Source organism: Meles meles, chromosome 12 (genome assembly GCF_922984935.1).
Source record: "Meles meles chromosome 12, mMelMel3.1 paternal haplotype, whole genome shotgun sequence".
Taxonomy (NCBI): domain Eukaryota; kingdom Metazoa; phylum Chordata; class Mammalia; order Carnivora; family Mustelidae; genus Meles; species Meles meles.
Window position 1 is genome coordinate 10,684,035 of NC_060077.1, and position 19,397 is coordinate 10,703,431.

At 41.3% G+C, this 19,397-nt stretch overlaps 1 protein-coding gene across 1 annotated transcript in view; it reads right to left on the reverse strand.

Moving 5' to 3' along the window:
- Positions 1 to 1,373: 1,373 nt before the first annotated feature.
- The window catches only part of TRAFD1 (TRAF-type zinc finger domain containing 1), a 28,002-nt gene continuing 9,978 nt past the window's right edge, over positions 1,374 to 19,397 (reverse strand). Inside the window, exons 5-12 of the mRNA XM_046025297.1 lie at positions 16,671 to 17,076; positions 15,619 to 15,825; positions 6,922 to 6,998; positions 5,385 to 5,615; positions 3,822 to 3,942; positions 2,819 to 3,158; positions 2,499 to 2,571; positions 1,374 to 2,298 (exon numbers count right to left, since the gene is read on the reverse strand). Of these exons, the coding sequence (XP_045881253.1) occupies positions 2,239 to 2,298; positions 2,499 to 2,571; positions 2,819 to 3,158; positions 3,822 to 3,942; positions 5,385 to 5,615; positions 6,922 to 6,998; positions 15,619 to 15,825; positions 16,671 to 17,076 (1,515 nt within the window). The 3' untranslated portion in view covers positions 1,374 to 2,238. The remainder of the gene's footprint in view (positions 2,299 to 2,498; positions 2,572 to 2,818; positions 3,159 to 3,821; positions 3,943 to 5,384; positions 5,616 to 6,921; positions 6,999 to 15,618; positions 15,826 to 16,670; positions 17,077 to 19,397) is intronic.

Genomic DNA, 19,397 nt, shown 5'->3' on the forward strand with positions numbered 1-19,397 from the left:
TATACTATATATATATATATATATATATTTTTTTTTTTTTTTTTTTTTTTTTTTTAATTTGAGAGAGAGCACAAGTGGGGAGGAGGGTCAGAGAAAGAGGGAGAAGCAGACTCTGCTGAACAGAGAGCCCAATGTGGGCTCAATCCTAGGACCCTGGGATCATGACCTGAGGCAAAGGCAGACACTGAACAGATTGAGCCAAAGGCAGACACTTAACAGATTGAGCCACCCAGGCGAGTGGCATAAAATACTTTAAAAAATATTTCAGAGGCATCTAGATGGCTCAATCCGTTGAGCAACTGACTCTTGGTTTTGGCTCAAGTCATGATCTCAGGGTTATGAGACTGAGCCCCAAGTCAGGCTCCATGCTCACCAGGGGTCTGCTTGAGGTTCTCTCTCCCTCTGCCCCTCCCCTAGTATGTGCATGAAATAAAGAAAAGAAAGAAAATCTTCTATTTCAAAAAGTGTACCCATTATGAAACATTCAGGAACTATAGATTACTAAAGAAAGTAAAATAAACCAAAAAAAAATTACTATTTTACTGAATATCTAGTCCAACCAAAGGGAAGGAAAACAAGTTTATCTCCATCCCCAAACACTAAAGTTATGGGTGACTAGCCCCAAAGCCCTCTCTGCCCCAGAGGATCCTTCCTCACACCTCTAGGTCCCAGGGGGATTTTCAATCATGACAGGAGTGGCCCAAGTCTCTCAGTCTTTTGACTGAGATACCAAAAACAAGGTATTTCTGAGCTGACTGCTAATTTTTATTCAAGTAAAATTTTGACATAAAGCATACCAAAAAACCCTATACTTACATACTCTTTTCTCCGGTCTTACTTTTTTTTCTCATTATAGCCCAGACCTGGATAGGAGTCCTGGCTTCACCATGAATTACCTGCATAACCTTCTGCAAATCACTCCTTTCCACTGATGAAATGAGGCAATTCTTCCCTCTTCCCACCGCCACAAGGTTGTCAGGAAAAAAACAAATGAGCTCAAAATAACATAAAGTCCTGTGCTAAGGGGTAATGAATAATTCTGCTAAGGCTCAACCACTCTCAGGACCAAGGCTTTTAAAATATCTGCCTTTCTCTGTTCAGTTGGAGGCAGTCCCACCTCCACCACAAACCACCAGAGCACCAACCACCATCCATTTCCTCAAAATCCAATAGAAAACTGTATCTTGAATGTCTGGCACTAAAAAGAAGCTCATGCTGCAACTACCAGAGTTTCAGGGAGAATGGGGCGGGGGAAGGCTAGTCCTGTTCACCTTCCCGCATACTTCAGGGACAATTCCAACTCCAGCCCACTCTGTCTTCTCTAAGGTCTCCAAAGAGTGCAAAGGAGAAGGAACCACAAGACTCAGCTGAACTCCAAGTACAAACTTTATTTCTATTACAAGTATGTTAATAGTAGTAGTAGTAGTAGCAGTAGTAGTAGTAGTGAAATAAAAAGAGGGGATGGGGACTCTGATACTTGGTTTTCAGAGCAAGCCATGAACTTAGGCCTCAGTCCTGATCCAAGCAGAGCCCAGCATGGCTCTGGTGGCAACAGGGAGCCCTCAGCCTTCTCCATCAGAAGACAATAAAGACAAAGGAGCCATGCTCCCCACCAGAAACAGAAGGCAGTTACACCAAATGCCAAAGAAGCAGATTAAAACAAAGCCTCTAGTGCACTCACCTCGAGCTCAAATCCTCTCCACAGCCTTGTTCCTAACATATATTGCAACTGGCCTGAACACTTTACCAGAATGCCTCCATACACACGAGAGGCCCAAATTCCAGAATGGGGAGGGACAGTAAACAGGAGAGGGTACCTAAAAGTTCCCAAATTGAGGCCCCAACAGAGAAGAGAATCACTTCACTGGTGAGTACCAGGTTTCCAGAACCCTCTCTCTCCTCTTCCCACCAGGACTACACAGCACCAAGAAGCAGTGGCAATAGTATGTCAAAAGATGGAGCCCTGGTGGGCTGAGAGGCCGTAACTCGTATTCCTGCACAGCCAAAAGGCAGTAGCTAAAGGTGAAACATTTCTCAACAGCCTCCCTGCTAGACCTCCCCTAAGCCCTCAAACTCTCACAGCACAATCTCAAAAGACACAAAATGGCCATAACCTAGAAAAAGTTAAAATCTGTAAAATCTCCCCTGCCCACAGAGCCCAAGAGGTGGGGCCTGAACCGTGGCAAGTGCTGCTGTGCAGAGAAGATGGAACCACTGTGGAGGTTCTCTGAGACACCATTATTCTTCCTCCTCTTCCTCCTCTGCATCCCCAGCTCCCTGCTGCTTGGGGGGTTTTGCCTGTTGAACAAGAGAACATACTCAAAGTAGAAAGGAGGAAGTGAAAAAGCAGTCGTCTTCCTTTAGAGCCCTAGGAATGTCAAACTTCTATAGAAACCTCATTCATTGCCTGACGCCCACCTTTTCTGACTCCAAGAACCATACCAGTCCCACCCATTTGTGAGTCCTCACTGAGCATCACTGACTGGCTCCCCAATTACCTTCGCAGTTCTGTTTCGGTAGTTAGCAGCTGTGGAGGTGACCCGCGAGTTCCTGCCACCTTCACTCCTACCACTGAAAGAGAAGGATTGGAAACTAGTTTCTGAAATTATCGCTGAATGGAAGTCAGAAACTCAAAACAGAAACCACTGGAATCAGACAAAAGCAACTTTCCACCAGCAGACAAAACAAATGAACAATGAAAAACCCCAAGAAAACAAAAGAATGCTTTGGAATCAGGTCACAATACACACAAAGTCCATTTTCCCACTATGTTCTACTGAGCTACTCCCAGCTCCACTCCTGGGCTACTGATTCTTACCTTACTCCGTATCTCCCTGAAGGACCACGAGAGAAGGTGGGTACAAGGTTTTCTGGGTAGAGATTTCGCACTGGGTGAATCACTGGAACATGTCCGCTGGCCATAGCCGCATTATGGCTGTTTCGATTGCGTGCCCGGCCATCCTGGCTGTCTAAGTTGTTGAGCTTCAGTATTCGAGGAGGGCTAGGCTGGCACCCAGGTCTGGGGCCTGATGTGGATGTTGACAGTCGGTTACAAGTCGCTGTCATATTGTTAATGGGTCTATTGGGGGGAAGAGGGTAGGTGGGCCCTTTAGCTGTTTCCTGCTTGATATCATCCATGTAACCAGAAGACAAGTCTCCTGAGAAGAGAAAAAAACACTAGCTTTAGAGAAAAATCTGCTCTTGCTATTAGTGCTGGATCTGGGACAGGAATAATAGAATTCAGGGTAAAAGACTGTCTTACTGCTGAAACCCACATCTTCAGGACAAGGCGGGGAACACCTTGTCCAAACTTATTACCTGAGCCCTCAAATATAGTCTCCTAAGTATTGAACAATGATGTGCCAGCAAATCTCGAAAAATAATTTCTAATTGGCTTTGTAGTGGTTAGGTTTCAGAAACAGCTTACCTGCCTATTCATGAGGCTTCTAAATAATATTACTAATAAATTTGAGTACCCTAAACATAGTTTGACTAGAAGCAGGGAACCAGGGCAGACATAGTAAGGTCTGAAAATTATCTCCAAATTATGCACTGACTGCACAGACAAGAGACCTGCAGCTGAATAAGCACTGACAAGCAAGTCTCATGGCTGTCCCCAAAGCCATTACCCTAAAATACACTCAAGACAGCTTAGTCTAACATGGGACCACAAGTAGCCTCAAAAGTGTCCCCAGTGAGATGCTATTGTGCTTGGTAATTCAGAATTCAGGTAACCCCCAAGTTAGAGTAGCAGATGAGAAGTGGTAAGCAGGCCTGAGCCAGCAGCAGATCTGTGGCCTTGGCTCAGCCCTGGCTAATACCCTGGTGTCTGACACGCCTCTTGGGCAGCTCTGGTGAGGTCTCTGGAGGCTGGAAATCCTGTCTAGGAATCCCCTCTGTCACATGGTTGTTTGCTGTGGCTGGGCGTTGGTCACACTGGTCCTAACAAGAAAAACGAGAATTAGTTCCTTAGGAGTGAGTTATTCCTGTGAATAACTATGAAAGGGAGCAGCTGGAGGAAAGGAAGGAACAGCAGGCTGGGTAAACAGACTTTATGGGGAGAGGGAGGAGACAGACATGACTTTGACAACCACTGTCAGGAAGGGCCTGGGACTAAGAGGAAACACATATGGAATCGCACAGTCATTCCTGTTAGTGCCTAAGCCACTGAAAGAAGCACTCTGACTGCCAAGAAGAAGGAAGGGCTGGTCTTAAGAACCCAGAAAGCATGTCAATACTTTAATAACAGCATTTGCATGGTTGCTAATTTCGTAGTCTCCCCTCAGAGATAACAAGCAGTTACTTGTCTACTGCTTGATCCAAAAGCAGAATTCTTACAGAAATGAAATGTGTGATGTTCTAGCAAGAGGTATATGGGATCAACTACAGAAAAGACCCTGAACATACCCACAGTATTAGCTCCTCATAACAAACAAGCCTAGGCAGAAAATTTATTTTTTTACCAACAGGTTGGAATCCTAGACTGCAAAGCTAAAAAAGAGCTTCAGACTGTCTCATCTAACTCCTTCATTTACAGATATCCCCAGTGAAGGAACAGGACCTATCTGTAAAGGTAAAGCCAGAACCTGGAACCTAGGTATCCTGGAACGCAGGACTCAAATGCCACCAGAACAGGAAGAACCCGCCTGGTCAGAAATAACATGTTTGGGGGCACCTGGGTGGCTCAGTGGGTTAAAGCCTCTGCCTTCGGCTAAGGTCATGATCCCAGGGTCATGGGATCGAGACCCACATTAGGCTCTCGGCTCAGCACGGAGCCTGCTTCCCTTCCTCTCTTTCTGCCTGCCTCTCTGCCTACTGTGATCTCTGTCTGTCAAACAAATAAAATCTTTAAAAATAAATAAAATGTTTGTTAGCGACCTCAGGGAAACACTCATCAAAATCCTTTTGGCATGGGGTGTCTGGATGGCTCAGTCAGTTAAGAGTCTAACTTTTGGTTCTGGCTCAGGTCATGATCTCAGGGTTGTGAGATCGAGCCCTAATTCAGGCTCCACACTGAGGGTGGAGCCTGCTTAAGATTCGCTTTCTGCTCCTCCTCCCCTCCCCTCCCACACATGCTCTCCCACCCTCTAAAATGATAAAAATAAAAATAAAAACAAGTCCCTTTGCCAGGTCTTGGATGCCTGCTTAAATGGAGTCCTGGCTGCTTGGTCCTCAGCTAATGACATTACGGTTGACAGAGGTAGAGAAAGCCTAAAAGCCTGAAGCAGTATATACCTCAGTCCCCAAAACAGGGCATGGCTAGTAGCCAGGTCAGGTATGCATGAAACTTAAAAGCTAAAGAAGCATTCTCAGTTCTGAAAGCCTTAGGTTCATTCAGAGGATCTGCATGGAATGAAGCAGACTGGTCCTCTGTGGACTCTTACCTGGTGATGGAACAGCACCTCCTCCTCCAGCTGTACCCCACAGAATTCACATGGGATGATGATGCTATCCTCCACAGGGGGTGAATTGCTCAGGCCCATCAAAGAGTCTAACTGGTTACTCGCAGCCTGCTGCAAAAACTTTTGGAAGATGACATCAGGGCCCTCCACCCCTTTGGGGGAAGTGCTGCCCGCGCTAAGTGCAGGTAAGGCACAGGAAGGATTACAGCTTGTCTGTCTCAAAAAAAAATAGGTTAAAAAAAAAGAGGCAGGCGTTAAGAAAAACACTACATTCCTAAACATTGTCTAAAAGTCACAAATGTTAATAATCCTTAATGGGGAGAGAGACTAAAAAGGGTTAGGGCAAACAGAACACTCTACTCTTATTTTAAACACTGTTTTAAGTATTTTTTACTGTGTTCATGTGATTAAGATTTCTTTTTTTAAGGATTTTATTTTTAAGTAATCTTACCCAACGTGGGGATGGAACTTAGAACCCTGAGATCAAGAGTCACATGCTCTACCAACTAAGCCAGACAGGAGCCCCTGTGATTATTCTTCTTAAATTGAGAAGATTCAAAATCTTCCCATAGCCATTAAGTAAAAGGAGGCTGTTATCCCTAATACGTTTTCTTATGCTGTTCCAAAACCAAAAAAGTAGATATATTCAAATACTATATTATTCCACTTAGGGGGGAATGTATATTCCACCCAGAGCACAGGGATTATTTAATAGTTATGGAAATGCCACACGAGGCCAAACCAAACCAGAGAGCAACAGTGTTGAGGGGGAAAAGTGGTTCCCTCTACCAGGCAATCCTCAAACACAAAGGCTATTCTCTTATCATTCCTAAATGCCTCGAGAACTTTCAATCATTCAAAAAGCATAGGATACCTTTCATATACCATGTACTGAGAGATTCAGTAACTAGGAAAACAGAACCTTCTCAAGGAACTCAGCCTGGTGGTGCAGACCAACAGGGGATCCGAGACCACACCATGGAGTGACAGGCTAAAAGAGAAGTGGGCACAGGACTTTTGAGAGGGACACAAGTGGGACCTCTGACCTTGTCTTCAGAAGATCCCTTAGGATGGTTTCCTGAAAGTCATGTCAGAACCAAGTCTACAAGTAACGGTCTGTGTTGTAGGGTGTTAAGGAAGCAGGGGTGGATGGCCACACGTCTTGTAGACAGAAAAAGTAAAGGGCAAAAAAGATCCTTAACCCTTCCAGGGAACTGTAAGGACTTCAGTACATCTCTGATAAATCAAAATGGGGCATGAGATGACACCAGAATAAGCTGGTCGGTGGAGATGTACACTCGTCACCATATTATGGGGAGAGCAAGGGGGCCTGCTGGAGTGAACACTACTTTATAAGACGGAACAAGGCTGAGTTCTCATACCCTTAAGTCACACCATGGTAAGAAACACAGCTGCGACCTCCTGCTACAGGTGTAATGCCAAAATAGTGGCTCAAAAACTCACGTGGCCTACACCACCAACTATTGCCTACACACATTCCTCACATAATTAAACACACCTGATGGTCAATCAGCAGTTCCTCTGGGTAGAGCTCCTCACAAAATTCACAAGGCAACATGGTCTGGTCAGCTGCACCTAGGTATCAGGCCATAGAGTCAGACTCAATGAACAAAAACAAACTTGATTTAACCTTTTATCCCACTTGTAAGGTTTTATATAAAAGTCAGACTTCCTTTGACTTTTCTGAGATGTAGCAATTTGTGGGACTGTAAATCCTCCAAAAGGAGCCTTCTAAGAGACAAACTCTAAGGAAAACTTCCAGTATGAAAAAAGAGATTTACATGTCACCATTTCCTGAGCAAAGTAAAGTAGTAGCTTAACCACTACCTTAATTAAGGAAGAATGTAAATGTGTACTAACCCCAGGCACTAATCTAAAAACTTCTGTACATTATTTCCATCCTCAGATAAAACTTATTAAAAGAGAACCTCCATTACCCTCATTTTATAGATCAAGAAGTTGAGGCTCACTTATGACTGGTAGACAGATATCCTTAAAAACTCTCCCAGCTGGGGTGCCTGGGTGGCTCAGTGGGTTAAAGCCTCTGCCTTCGGCTCAGGTCATGATCCCAGAGTCCTGGGATCGAGCCCCGCATCAGTCTCTCTGCTCAGCAGGGAGCCTGCTTCCTCCTCTCTCTGCCTGCTTCTCTGCCTACTTGTGTTCTCTGTCTGTCAAAGAAGTAAATAAAATCTTAAAAAACAAAAAAAACAAAACAAAACCAAAAAACTCTCCCAGTACAAAATACCAAGAAAGACGCAAAACAAAAGTAATATATGAGAGCAAATAAGAGTAGTTTTAAATCCAGGATTCCCCAAAGAGCCGCCTCACTAAGACTGCTGAACAACTGGAGGGTAAACAATGAGAAGAGTTAAGAAAACTCACCTACCTAGCTCTTCCCTCTGGGTAGGAGAAAAAAGTCATTACAGTGGAAGAATAGCTAGAGTTTGGCCTTTACACGGGTTTGAGTCTAGAATTTACATTTTTGACATAAATTCTAGTATTTTTACATAAATTCATGTTTATAATTTTTTTAAAAGTCCAAGCCAACCAAAAATTCAATTTAAAATTATCCCAGGGGCACCTGGGTGGTGCAGTGCAGTCTGTTGGGTGTCCGACTCTTGGTTTCCGCTCAGGTCATACATGATCTGAGGGTTGTGAATGACTTGAGGGTCATGAAATGGAGCCCATATCAGGCTCAGCACTCAGCACAGTGTCTGCTTAAGATTCTTCCCTCTCTGCCCCCTCTGCCATATCCCTACTTGCCCCCACCAAACGGCTCACTTAAATCTTTTAAAAACTAAAAAAATAAAATGATCCCAGTCAGGATTATCCCTACATACCTACCGCCTACCAGAAACATATATAAATACTCTAAGGAACCCATCAGAAGTTTAATGTTAAAACACACACGGAGTGGGCACGTGGGTGGCTCAGTAGGGTGGGTGTCCAACTCTTGGTTTTGGCTCAGGTCATGATCTTGTAGGTCATGAGATCAAGCCCTGCATTAGGCTCTCAGCTCAGCAAAGAGTCAGCTTGGGAGTCAGTATCTCTCTCCCAACCCCTTTCAGCCCCTCCCCACCACTTACATGCTCTCTAAAATAAATGTTAAAAAATATATATATTAAAAATAGGGGCACCTGAATGGTTTAGTTGGATAAGCATCTGCTTTCAGTTCAGATCATGATCTCTGGGTCGTAGAATCGAGCCCTACATCAGGCTCCTTGCTCAGCAGGGAGTCTGCTTCTCCTTCTTTCTCTCCCCCCTCTTCCCTCCTTGTGCTCACAGGCACCCTCTCTCTCAAATAATAAAATCTTTAAGAAAAAAGTTGAAAACAAAACAACAAAAACCCAGATATGCAGGAAGCAGCAAGCCACCATAACAGTCAGCAGAAACAAACAGCAAAAAAGAGCTTTTAGATATACTTACTTTTCTGCAGTGTAGGGAAATATATCTAAAATCTTTAAAGACATGTTTAAAAAGGAATTAGATTATGACTACCCCAGATTTAAAAAAAAAAAAAAAAAAAGCCTTTTTTAAGATTAGGTCATGATCCCAGGGTCCTGGGATTGAGTCCCACATTGGGCTCCTTGCTCAGGAGGGAGCCTGCTTCTCCCTCTGCCTGCTGCTCCCCCTGCTTGTGCATGCTGACAAATAAATAAAATGTAAAAAAAAAGATTTGAGAGAAGAGAGTGCATGTAAGCACATGAGCAGGGGCAGAGGGAGAGAATCCTCAAGCAGACTTCCTCCTGAGCATGGAGCCCACACAGGGCTCAATTTCATGACCCATGAGATCGTGACCTGAGCCAAAACCAACAGTCGGACACTCAACCAACTCAGCTACCCAGGCGCTCCTATAAAGGATTATTTAAGGGGTGCCTGGGTAGCTCAGCTGGTTAAAGCATCTGCCTTCAGCTCAGGTCATGATCTCAGGGTCTTGGGATCAAGCCCCAAATCGGGCTCCCTCCTCAGCGAGGAGTCCACTTCTCCCTCCCCCCTCTCCCTACTCATGTTCTTTCAAATAAATAAATAAAATCTTGAAAAAAAAAATTATTTAAAACATGATGAGGCACACTGAAGAAAAAAAACAAACAAACAGAACTACAATAAATGAAAACTTATTAATCACTGAAGTGAAAACCTCAATGGATATATTGAACAACAGATTAGAAAATGACACTTAATTACCCAGAATTCACCCCAGTGGAAAAAGCAATGAAAAATATAACAGAGGATAGAGCAAAATCCAACACATAGGAGAAGCCTGGATGGCTGGCTCAGTTGTTAAGTGTTAGACTCTTGATTTTGGCTCAGGTTCTAATCTCAAGGTTGTGAGATCAAGTCCTACGTCAGGCTCGGCGCTCACTGGGGAGTTTGAGATTCTCTCTCTCCCTCTTCCCCCGCCAGTCCCCCCACCATGCTACCAGCTGCACTCACACCCACTCACACTCTCTCAAATAAACAAAATCTTTAAAAACAAAAAACCTACAAAGGATGCAAGACAGGGGCACCTGGGTGGCTCAGTTGGTTAGGCATCTGTCTTCAGCTCAGGTCATGATCTTGGGGTCCTGGGATTGAGCCCTGTTCTGGGATCCCTACTCAGTGGGGAGTCAGCTGCTTTCTCTCCCTCTGCCCCTCCCTCCATGCCCCCCCCAACAGCTCATTCTCTCTCAAATAATATATATATATATAATATATATATAATATATATATAATATATATAATATATATATAATATATATATAATATATATATAATATATATATAATATATATAATATATATAATATATAATATATATAATATATATATAATATATATATATAATATATATAATATATATAATATATATATAATATATATAATATATATGATATATATATAATATATATGATATATATATAATATATATGATATATATATAATATATATTATATATATAATATATATAATATATATATATATAATATATATATATATATATATTTTTTTTTAAAGATTTTACTTGACAGAGATCACAAGTAGGCAGAGAGGCAGGCAAAGAGATGGGGAAGCAGGCTCCCTACCAAGCAGAGAGCCTGATGCGGGGCTCAATCCCAGGACCCTGGGACCATGACCCGAGCCAAAGGCAGAGGCTTTAACCCACTGAGCCACCCAGGCCCCCCGCAAGTAAATAAAATCTTAAAGGAAAAATTAAAAAAGGAAAACAAGCAATAATCAAAGAAGTAACAATGGCACTTTTCCATATAGACGAAAAATACTAAATTTACAAATCAGGAAATCCAGCAAATCCCAAGAAATTTAAAGCCAGAGAAATCACAGGGAAACTGCAGAACCTCAAAGGCAAAGAGATCTTAAAATCAGCCAAAGGGAAAAGACAAAGTACCTATAGAGAAATAACACTAACAGATGACATCTCTATAGCCAAAAATTAGAGTATCTTCAAAGAACTAAGACAAAATAATTGCCAATCTTGACCTGTGTGACAGAGAAACTACCACATAAGAAAAAGATTTTCAGACTAAAATAGAGAATTTACAATCAACATATACTTTCAACAGAACTTCCAAAGAATATACCTTAGGAAGAACTTTATCCTAGAAAGAAGTTCTGGGAAACAAGGAAGAATGGGTGAGCAAAGAAAACAGTAAACACGTAATAAAATAAATACAATGAGTATATAAAACAAGAAATATCTCTATCATGGTGCTAAAAAGAAAACAAGTGAGAACACTAACTTACCACATTAGTAGTTTTCAAGTCATAAAGGAAAGATGCTAATTCTAAAGTTCCTGTACTGATTGGGGTAAGTATGATAAGATTGATTAATTTTAGTCTTTGTTAAATTATACAAAGATGTTGAAATTTCCAGGGCAACGATCACAAGAATAGGGACAGATAATATAAATTCCAAACCAGTAGAGAGGAAAAATGGAATGAAACAAGCAAACAAAAGTTAATAAAACAATCCAAGGTATGATCAAGAAAGGAGAAAATAAAGGAAACTACACTGAACCCAGTCTTCACCTGTCACTACTAGGCTACTGCATTTTACTTTCTTTAGCATCATGAAAGTCAAGTCTGAAAGGGTGATAAGGAAACTCACATTAAAAGACTTTGGAAATGCTTTCTTTGAGGCTAGTGCACTTTCCAAAGGGAAAGAAGCAGGAATTGTTAGGTAAAAAACAGACCCAAGGTAATAAAGGGGAGAATCCGCCTACCAACATTCCATAAAGGGTTACCAACCTAGACATAAAAGAATTCAAAGCCAAACATTACGTTGACAAACTTTGTTCTGCTCTCCAAAATGCAGGAAGTCTAATAAACCAGCTTTTAAACAATCTCATATTACATATTCACATCCTTTTCTGTCCAAAAACATATAAGGCTACCTAATTACCTGCTGAAAGTGGTAACCTCTGGGGAGAACCAGGAAACTTATCAGTAGGTGAGGAAGAGACTTATGCTTTCTTTTACTCTTTTACAATCTTAATTTTTTTTTTATGATTTTTACCTCTTTTTTCTTTAACAAATTTATTTGGATATAACTTACATACCATATAATTCACCTATTTAATTGTACACAATCATTTTTGTTACAGATGCAAACTTTTTTTGAAGATTTAATTTATTTGAGAGTGAGCAAGAGAACACAAGCACGGGGAGCAGCAGAGGGAAAGGGAGAAGCTGAGCAGGGAGCCTGGCACGGGGCTCAATACCAGGACCCTGGGACCATGACCCAAGCCAAAGGCAGACACTTAACCAACTGAGCCACCCAGGGGCCCTGCAAATTGTTTTTAAATATCCTCTCCTCAGGGTGCCTGGGTGGCTCAGTGGGTTAAGCCTCTGCCTATGGCTCAGGGTCCTGATCTCACGGTCCTGATCTCAGGGTCCTGGGATTGAGCCCCGCATTGGGCTCTCTGCTCAGCAGGGGGCCTGCTTCCCCCTCCCACTCTGTCTGCCTCTCTGCCTACTTGTGATCTGTCAAATAGACAAATAAAATCTTAAAAAGTAAATAAATAAATATCCTCTACTCGAGGAGATGGAAAGTACAGCTCAGGAAATATACTTAACACTGCAATACACTTATTGTGGTAAGCATTTCATAATGTATGTAATTGTTGCATGACTATGCTGTACACCTGAAACAAATTTAGTATGTCAACTATACTTCAACTTTAAAAAAAAAACAAAAAACCAACAACCCAGGGCAGCTGGGTAGCTCAGTGGGTTAAGACTTTCGGCTCCGGTCCTAGTCCCCGGGTCCTAGTCATGGATCAAGCCCTGCATCGGGCTCTCTGCTGAGCACAGAGTCCGCTTCTCTCTCTCTCTCTGCCTGCCTCTCTGCCTACCTGTGATCTCTGTCTGTTAAATAAATAAATAAATAAATAAATTTAAAAATAATAAATTAATTTTTAAAAACCCTCTACAATACAAAAAAGCATTTTCTTAAGAAAATAGAGCCTAAAATAGTGTTTTGTGAACCAACAGGGACATAATCCTCTCAGGAGCCACAGACTAACCCTTTATTCAGTCTTTGAATTAACATGTTAACCAGCTACAGTCTAGAGTAGGTTATAGAAACAAAACATTTGGAGCACCTGACTAGCTCAAATGGTTAAGCAAACTGACTCTTGGTTTCGGCTCAGGTCATGATCAAGGTTGTGAGATCGAGTCTCTCATTGGGCTCTGTGCTAGGTGGGACCTGTTAAGATTCTCTCCCTCTCCATCTGCCCCTACCACACCACTCTCAAAAACAAAAACATTTTATGTGTATACTTACTATTTTTCACATTAATAAAACTTATAATTAAGAAAATACATTTTTTAAAGATTTTTATTTATTTGACAGAGAGAGATCACAAGAAGGCAGAGAGGCAGACGGAAAGAAAGGGGGAAGCAGGCTCCCTGCTGAGCAGAGAGTCTGAAGCTGGGCTCAATCCCAGGACCCTGAGATCATGACCTGAGGCTTAACCCACTGAGCCACCCAGGTGCCCCAGAAAATACATTTTTAAAAAGACAAAATATCATTAACTATCCAAGTTTCTATTAACACTACCATTTACCTCTTTTAAGCAAGCTGTGTAACACTCTTACATTTACCTCTTTTAACTAGAACCGATTCTATTTTATCTAAATCAATAAAACATTAAGAATTATCCTACTGTTTTTGCAGTCATTTTTTTCACTTAATGACATAAAGAAAACTCATAGCTGGGAGCTTGGATGGCTCAGTCAGTGACACATCTGTCTTTGGCTTGGGTCATGATCCCAGGGTCCTGGTATCAAGGCTCACATCAGGCTCCCTGCTCACTGGAGAGTCTGCCTCTCCCTCTCTCTGCCCCTCCCCACTGTACATGATTGCTCTCTCTCAAATAAACAAAATCCAAAGAAAGAAAGACTGACTCATAGCTGACAGCTGCTTAAATTTAGGTCCCAAAAACCTCTTACAACTACAGTATTTTATTTAAAAAAATAAATAAAGGGGCGCCTGGGTGGCTGAGTGGGTTATGTCTCTGACTTTGGATCAGGTCACGTTCCCGGGGTCCTGGGATAGAGCCCTGAACCAGGCTCTCTGCTCAGCAGGGAGCCTGCTTCCCCCTCTGTCTCTGCCTGCCTCTCTGCCTACTTGTGACCTGTCAAATAAATAAAATCTTTATAAAAAATAAAATAAAAAGATTTTATTTATTTATTTATTTATTTATTCGGGAGAGAGAGAGAGAGAGAGAGAGGGAGAGAGAGAAAGGAAGCATGACCTGGGGTGGGGGAGAGGCAGAGGGAGAAAGAAGCAGGCTCCCCACTGAGCAGGAGTGGGGCCTAATCCCAGGACTTTGAGATTATGACCTGAGCTGAAGGCAGACACTTAACCGAGCCACCCAGGTGCCCTTCCAGCATTTTAAATATGCAGGACATGCATCCCTCAAATATACTATTCTCCAAACAAGAGACTCAAAGGGGTGGTTCACCAAACACAATCCAACTTCTATTTTTAAAAACCTAGTTTTGATCTAGGAATCTGATAATACCAGAAAGTTGTTTTTTTTTAAGATTTTGTTTATTTGACAGAGAAAGACAGCAAAAGAGGGAACACAAGCAGGGGGAGTGGGAGAGGGAGAACCAGGCTTCCTGCTGAGCAGAGAGCCTGATGCAGGGCTCAATCCACGTGACCTGAGCCAAAAGCAGATGCTTAACGACTGGACCACCCTGGCGGCCCCCCCTTTTTTTAAATTTGGTTTAGTAATTTCTACACCCAACATGGGGCTCAAACTTATGACCCTGAGGTGAAAGGTCACAGAGACAGGCAGCCAGCCAGGCTCCGAAGAATAATTTTTAAATGAGACAGGGAGGGGAGCAAAATTCAGAACAAAGGATAAAAACAGAAAGATCACCAATGTACAATCACCAGTTATATCTGATTCAAGCAAGAAACATACGTGAATACAAAAAACTGCTAAATAAAAGACTGTATAAAGTAACAACCTGAATATAGGTATTATAAAGGGAAAAGCTACCCATATAAGGGAGGTATCTGATAGATCTCATTTTAATGAATAGGATAAAATGACTTCTTGAGGACACGTTACCAATGTAGGAATTCTGCTACAGCTGTGTTATTTGAATCTAAACACGAGAAAACAGACAAATCTAAATTGAGAAAGAAATATTCTGCAAAACAACTATTCTGGACTCTTCAAAGTACCAATGTACTAAAAGGAAAAGAAAAGGGGGTTGGGGGTAAGAGCCTAAACGAAATTAACCTATAAAGAACTAAACAATGTGAAATCCCAGATTTAGAAAACAAATAAGCTCCAAAGGATATTGTGTATAAGTAGGGAACTTTTGTTAAATTTCCTGAGAGTAATATGTGTATTTTATTTATGTATAATACCCTTGTTCTTAAGATACATGCTAAAGTACTCAAGGATAAAATGTTATATCAGCAAGTTATTCTCAAATAGTTCAGGGGTAGAAATAAAAATACATAAAATAAATGGAAAATACTAAAATTGGCAAATATAAACAAGGGGTATACAGACATTCACTGTACTATTCTGACATTTAAGAATAAAAAGTTGGGAAAAGCAAAACAAAAAAGGCAAATCTAATCCCATGAACAACCCTCGTTTTATATAAATTACATAGTGTAACAGTTAAAAAACTTGTAGAGACAGAGGCTAGTACAGAATAAACAAACCTACCCTTCATGTCATTGAGAGCATTGGAACCTTCAAGGGACTGGTCTGTACCACATACAGCCCTCCAGAAGTCCTGCTCTGCCACACTGTGGGCCTGCCCTTCATTTTGCAGACTTAGGGCCAACATGAAGTCCAAGTTTGCACTATCTTCACCACCCTCTTTTGGGGGCTGTCGGGTTCTATTCCTTTCCTGCCTTTCTTGTTCTTCCACTGGAAGAAAAAAAAATAGCCAGTACTCAAGATACATTAGAGGGGTGCCTGGGTGGCTCAGTCAGTTAAGCATCTGACTCTTGACTTCTGCTCAGATTCTGAACTCAGGGTCATGAGATCGAGCCCTGTGTCAAGCTCCACGCTCAACGTGGAATCTGCTTGAAATTTTCTCTCACTCTCCCTCTGCCCACCCCACTCATGCACACCCACACTCTAAAATAAATAAATCTTAAAAAAAAAAAAATGCTGCTACCTCATGTCCATGCTTAGCAAATATTCAAGGTTTACAGGCATTGTGCAGGAACAAAAGAGGCTTAGTCCTCCTGTTCTCCTAGGACTCCAAACATTAAGTCTGCTGTGATAAAAGGCTCCATTATTATTCTAATTATTTTATTAATACCCCAAATTATTGAGCTATAACTATGAGACAAGTACTGTGCTAAACATTTTTCATGTATTTCTGCACTATAGCAGAATAGTTTGAAGCATGGAGCCAGATTGCCTGAATTCAAGTCCCAGCTCTACCCCTTACCTAAGAATGCCTGTGAGAACTAAATCATTTAGTACTTATTAAGCACTTTATGAATGCCTGAAGCACATACTATATACTCAGTAAATACTAGCTATTAACAGGATGTCACTGTCATCATCATCAACACTAGCTATAATCCAGTGGTAATCCAATAGCAAAGAGGTTACTTCCAATCTATAGTTAGGTAGCATTAGACAGACTACCTAACTATAGTCAGGTTTTATTATTAAGATCTATTTGCCCTCAAAGCCCTGTTCCCATTTGCCCTGAGATTTTGATACCATTCCAGTTTTCTAATCCAAACACAACTCACACAGATTATTCTGAATTGGAAACTGGGCTGTCATGTTCCTTTGGTTGGAAGTTCTACTATGGAAAACGTCTGATTCAAAGGCTCTCAGAGGTCTTCGGGGTATCCTCATAGGGGGGTCCAGAGCCTCAATTTGCCTGAGGAGCTGGGATGCAATCCAGATGCCATCTTGACCCCAGGACTCATCATATGCATTAGGAGGCATGGCAACCTCATCTCTCTTTTCCTCCCCATCTCTTCCACAGACATCAGGATGAGTCTTCAGATCTTTCACCAGGACATTGCGCCCACAACTGCCACATAACTCCGTCCGGGCACCACAGTAATCTTCATGGTCCTTCAGTTTGAGAACAGAAAGTTCCAAATCACAATGCTGGCAAAGGGCAAGCCGTAGAGGACACTCAGTCTCCTGTAACACAGAGTAAGAAGGCAGTTAACATGCCGATCTAAAAGAGGCTATGTTTTAATAAAGGGAAAGGAAAGCCAAAAATACTTACTTCAGTATTCTCTTCCAAACCTAGCTTTGCCTGCCATGGTTTTCTATGTATTTAAGAGTCACAACTTCGGAGCACCTGGGTAGCTCAGTGGGTTAAAGCCTGTGCCTTATGCCTTCGGCTCAGGTCATGATCTCAGGGTCCTAGGATCGAGCCCCGAATCAGGCTCTCTGCTCAGCAGGAAGCCTGCTCCCCCCACCCTCTCTCTGCCTGCCTTTCTGCCTACTTGTGATCTCTGTCAAATAAATAAATAAATAAATAAATAATCTTTTAAAAAAGTCACAGCTTCCCTCTGTCCCTGTCGCCTGGTTCTACAAGAAGAAAGAAACTCTCAGAAGGAAATCTACTCGCTCAGCCACCCTATCATCGTTTTGTGCACACATTACAAAGTAGCCCAAGTAACCCAAAGCCAGCCAGCTCTTGGGCCAGAGCAAACAGCAAAAGCATAGCAATACAAGTACGTTTGTCAAAACTCCACCAGCCCAATTTCCCCTTACTACTCCAATCTGTCTTAAGTACCTGGTAATGAGGAATAGACACTGTCCTTCAGAAAGACACTGATATTTCTAACCTGCATATTTGTACACAGCACTGGCTTTGAACTGACCAAATAAACCAGGAATTACCAACAAAGATGACCCCAAGAGTATAAATACTCAACAGATGAAGGATAAAACTTTAATAAAACTGGGACACCTGGGTGGCTCAGTTGGTTAAGCATCTGCCTTTCGTTCAGGTCATGATCCCAGGGTCCTAGAATCAAGTCCTGCACGGGGCTCCTTGCTCAACAGAGAGTCTGCTTCTCCCTCTGCCTGCCCCTCCTCTCTCTGAGAAATAAACAAAATCTTAAAAAAGAAAAGAAAAAAAAATTTTATAAAACTTATTTTGAAATTGTAATTAAAACACCAAAAAATTTAAAAGACATAAAATCATATGTTACTCTGATATCCACATTCCAAACCTGGGAACTTCAACTCAGAACGTCAATGTAACATCACTTCAAAAGTTTAGATACTTTACAACCACTGTGCCAAAGAACAAAAATTTCTTTTCCTACAATTAAACCCAAGTTCTATCCTAAATGTTACTTTAAACACTTTTAGCATAACTTGTGTATGCATGAACTATCTCTTGTAGAAAGCACAAGAAAATGATTAAAGAGGGCCTAGGTAAGAGGAATGGAAGAGACAATTATTACATACATGCTTTTGTGACTTTAAAATTATATACCATGTGGCTATTATACTGATTCAGAAAGATTTTATTAGAAAAATACCACTGATTTAAAGTTACTGAACAGCCAAAAAAAAAAAAAAAAGTACTCAGCAAAGAGTAAAATATTGCTGGCACATACCAGATAATGTAGTAAGTACTTTGTTAACTATCCTAAAATGTGTTAATAACTCACTAGAGCACCAAATAAAGTATAAACTTTTTTTTTTTTTAAGAATTAAAAAAAATTCTTTAGTTAATCTCCGGTCTACAACTATTTTGGTCTAACTTGCAGGAACGTTAGGAAATACTTTGTATTTATACCTTTATAATGACTGATATATTACCATGTTACCCCCAGAAATAGCCGGAGTGAAGAGGACAGAAGACAGGAAAGCTAACTGGAGGTTGTTTTATAGAGCAGGTAAATATTAGAACCAGAGAAATACTCATTGTTAATGTGACCTCAATCATAAGCCCCCCCCTCGCTGGTGAGCCCTAGTACAACATAGGTCAAATGCTTAGAAAAACTAGTAAGAGTGCCAAAGTACTTAGAAGATGTTTAATTCCGTGCTGTGGAGTTATGAATAGTTATTGTTTTCTTCTTACATTTTCCAATTTTTCTACAATGGTTATGAATTACCTTTTTAAATTATAAATTGTCATTTTAGGCACACAGAATGAAATGTACTAATAAGTGCATACCTTGGTAGATTTTTACTTATGTATACACACTATGTGACCAACTAAATAGGGGATCTTTTTTTAACTGGTGAATTCATACGGTCATTAAAAAAAAAAACAACATTCATTCAACTATGGCAAACAGTTTCAACTAGGGACCAACTGATATTATGTTCTATCTCATGAAATGCACTCTGAGGAATTGCTTTGGGTATAAACAGCAAGTTACCCAAGTGATCAAGAAGTCAAAAGGAAATTACAAGATGTTAAGCAGGCTCTGTACTAAAGTGGTTATACCACACTGGCAAGCCCAGGCTTGGTTTGGCACTCACTGAGGGTG